Here is a 2,302-nt window from a genome sequence, read left to right as displayed (position 1 = left end):
CTGTTCATCAGCAGTTCGGGTACGTTCAGTTTGGAGTTTTAGTTTTTTTAAATTTTAATGACCTCTCGCCTTTCATTCTTAAGTCAAATTAAACGAAGAAAACCATCACCCTTTCCTCCGGAAGAGGTTTTTTGTCAGCGTAACCATTTTAAAAAAGCGTTCTTCCGAAATTTATCCCAAAACTTGCTAGTTTCACTTTGATTTTTTAAAACTCAAGTAGGGTAACTCTGTTCGCAAAGAGTGCGCTTTTGTGAAGAGGGCGCCACCAAATTTTGAGGACATTTTTTTAATTGGCTCAAAGAGAGAAGTGGCCCATCTACTATCATTGGTAATACCACAGATAAAAACCCCAATGTCTTTTAGAATTCTTCGAAGTTACAATAAATCAACAGAGGTGCCAACTGGCAACGAAAACAAATCCTGAACTTTTCGTACCCTGTGGAAACGCAAACGCAGGGAATCAACATTTATAGATCTTAATTTTGTCTACTTCAAAGTGTATCAAGACTATCTTTATATAGTCGGCTAGAAGTGGGGCAAAATGTGGACAATTTCAAAAATCCGGATTTCCGGTCATATCCAGATAATCGGAACCTCTGAATCAAAAGCGGGCATGGATAGTGTCGTTATTCAAGCCATTGACACTAGTTTTCCGGGTGCCCCAGCCACTCACCGCTTCCACTTCCGGGGCACTGAGGGCGTCATAGACATCTACAACAATACAGTCACGTGACACATTGACGAAGAAACCAGCGCGGTCAAGGACACCCAATGGGTAATCCGGACACCTCGCAAGGAACACTTTGACCCCAACTGAACTGTACTTGGTAAAGATCAGCTTCATTATGTTGACGCCAGCTAAGTCTATGTACGTCATTGCCGAGCAGTCTATGATAATGGCCTTGACTGTTTCCCCTTCAGCTCCTTTTTTGGCAATTCCGTTGCCATTAGACACGCCTTCCTTGTCTTTTTCGGCAAAATTGGTCAGGACCACATCGCTCTCAACAATAGCGTTCACCTCAACATTATCGGGGTTCAATACTTTCCCGTAAAGATCGTTCTTGAATTTCTCGGCGTTGGCAAAATAAAGTTGGGCAGGGAAATAGAAAATTTTCACCCCAGAAAGATTCTTAACCCCGGCCCTGTTGTTAGAGAGTACGAGATCCTCTTTCTGCGAGACTCCACCCACGGTCGATGACGTCATCTGGCTGAAGACGACCACGGAGAAGACTGACAGTCCTATGCCTGCGATAATAGCGTAATCTAGGTCAGCGAACACGCCCACCAGGAAGGTGCTGAGCCAGATGGTGAAGTCTGGTTTGCTCACACGCCATAGATTGGGAAGCTGAGTCACCTGGGGGAAAGCAAGGTGAGGTCAGGTCAGGTCAAGTGAGGACATGTGAGGTGAGGTGAGGTTATGTGAAGTGAGGCGAGGTTAGATGAGGTGAGGTGAGGTGAGGTAAGGTGAGGTGAGGTAAGGTGAGGTGAGGTGAGGTGAGGTGAGGTGAGATGAGGTAAGGTAAGGTTAGCTTTAATGATTCACGAGGAAGTATCAACATAAGACTGTTTTCATTCATTACATTCACGCACAATCACACAAAACATATATTATTTTACAACTACACAACTCACTCACATAAGCATATTATTATTTATCCATAGTGTACAAACGTCATATTAAGGGTACACAGCAGGAAAGCAGTAAATTTCGACACCTTGACGTACACTTTAGACGCCGGTATAGACTGTAAAAGGGCAAAACTTTGACCCAAAAATATAAACAAATAAAATACAACAACAACAACAACAACAACAACAACAACAACAACAACAACAACAACAACAACAACAGTAACAAGAGCAACAACGATTACAACAACAACAACAGTAACAAGAGCAACAACGATTACAACGACAGCAACAACGAAAACTCTACCTGTAGGAGCAGGTTTTTCACAGCTGTCATGATCATGGCGGCAAGGACTGCGATGGGAAGTGCAGTGAAGAGTTGGCCGGCCGCCATGATGACGATGAGGATAAACGCCGCGGTGAAGACGCCATTGAGGGTGGAGCGTGCCCCTGTGTTGCTTAGCAACATGGTGCGGGGCGGAGCTGTGCAGTTGGGGTGGCATCTGAGGAAGGGGGAGGGGAGTAAAAAAAAGGGGCGGGGGTGAGTGAGGGGCTGGTGAGGACGTGAAGACGAGAGAAAGGGGGGATGGGAACGGAAGGAGAGGGAGAGGGAGAGGGAGAGAGAGAGAGAGAGAGAGAGAGAGAGAGAAAGAGAGAGAGAGGAGAGAGAGAG

General features: G+C 45.3%; 1 protein-coding gene across 1 annotated transcript in view; it reads right to left on the bottom strand.

Annotated features, from left to right (window-relative positions):
* Positions 1-320: 320 nt before the first annotated feature.
* The window catches only part of LOC101850475 (sulfate transporter), a gene marked incomplete at its 5' end in the record, with an annotated part of 8,464 nt that continues 6,482 nt past the window's right edge, over positions 321-2,302 (bottom strand). Inside the window, 2 exon segments of the mRNA XM_013082425.1 lie at positions 321-1,354; positions 1,937-2,132. Coding sequence (XP_012937879.1) covers positions 602-1,354; positions 1,937-2,132 — 949 coding nt within the window.

Source organism: Aplysia californica, unplaced genomic scaffold (genome assembly GCF_000002075.1).
Source record: "Aplysia californica isolate F4 #8 unplaced genomic scaffold, AplCal3.0 scaffold00173, whole genome shotgun sequence".
NCBI classification, from domain to species: Eukaryota; Metazoa; Mollusca; class Gastropoda; order Aplysiida; family Aplysiidae; genus Aplysia; species Aplysia californica.
This window is presented reverse-complemented; position numbering and strand designations above follow the sequence as displayed.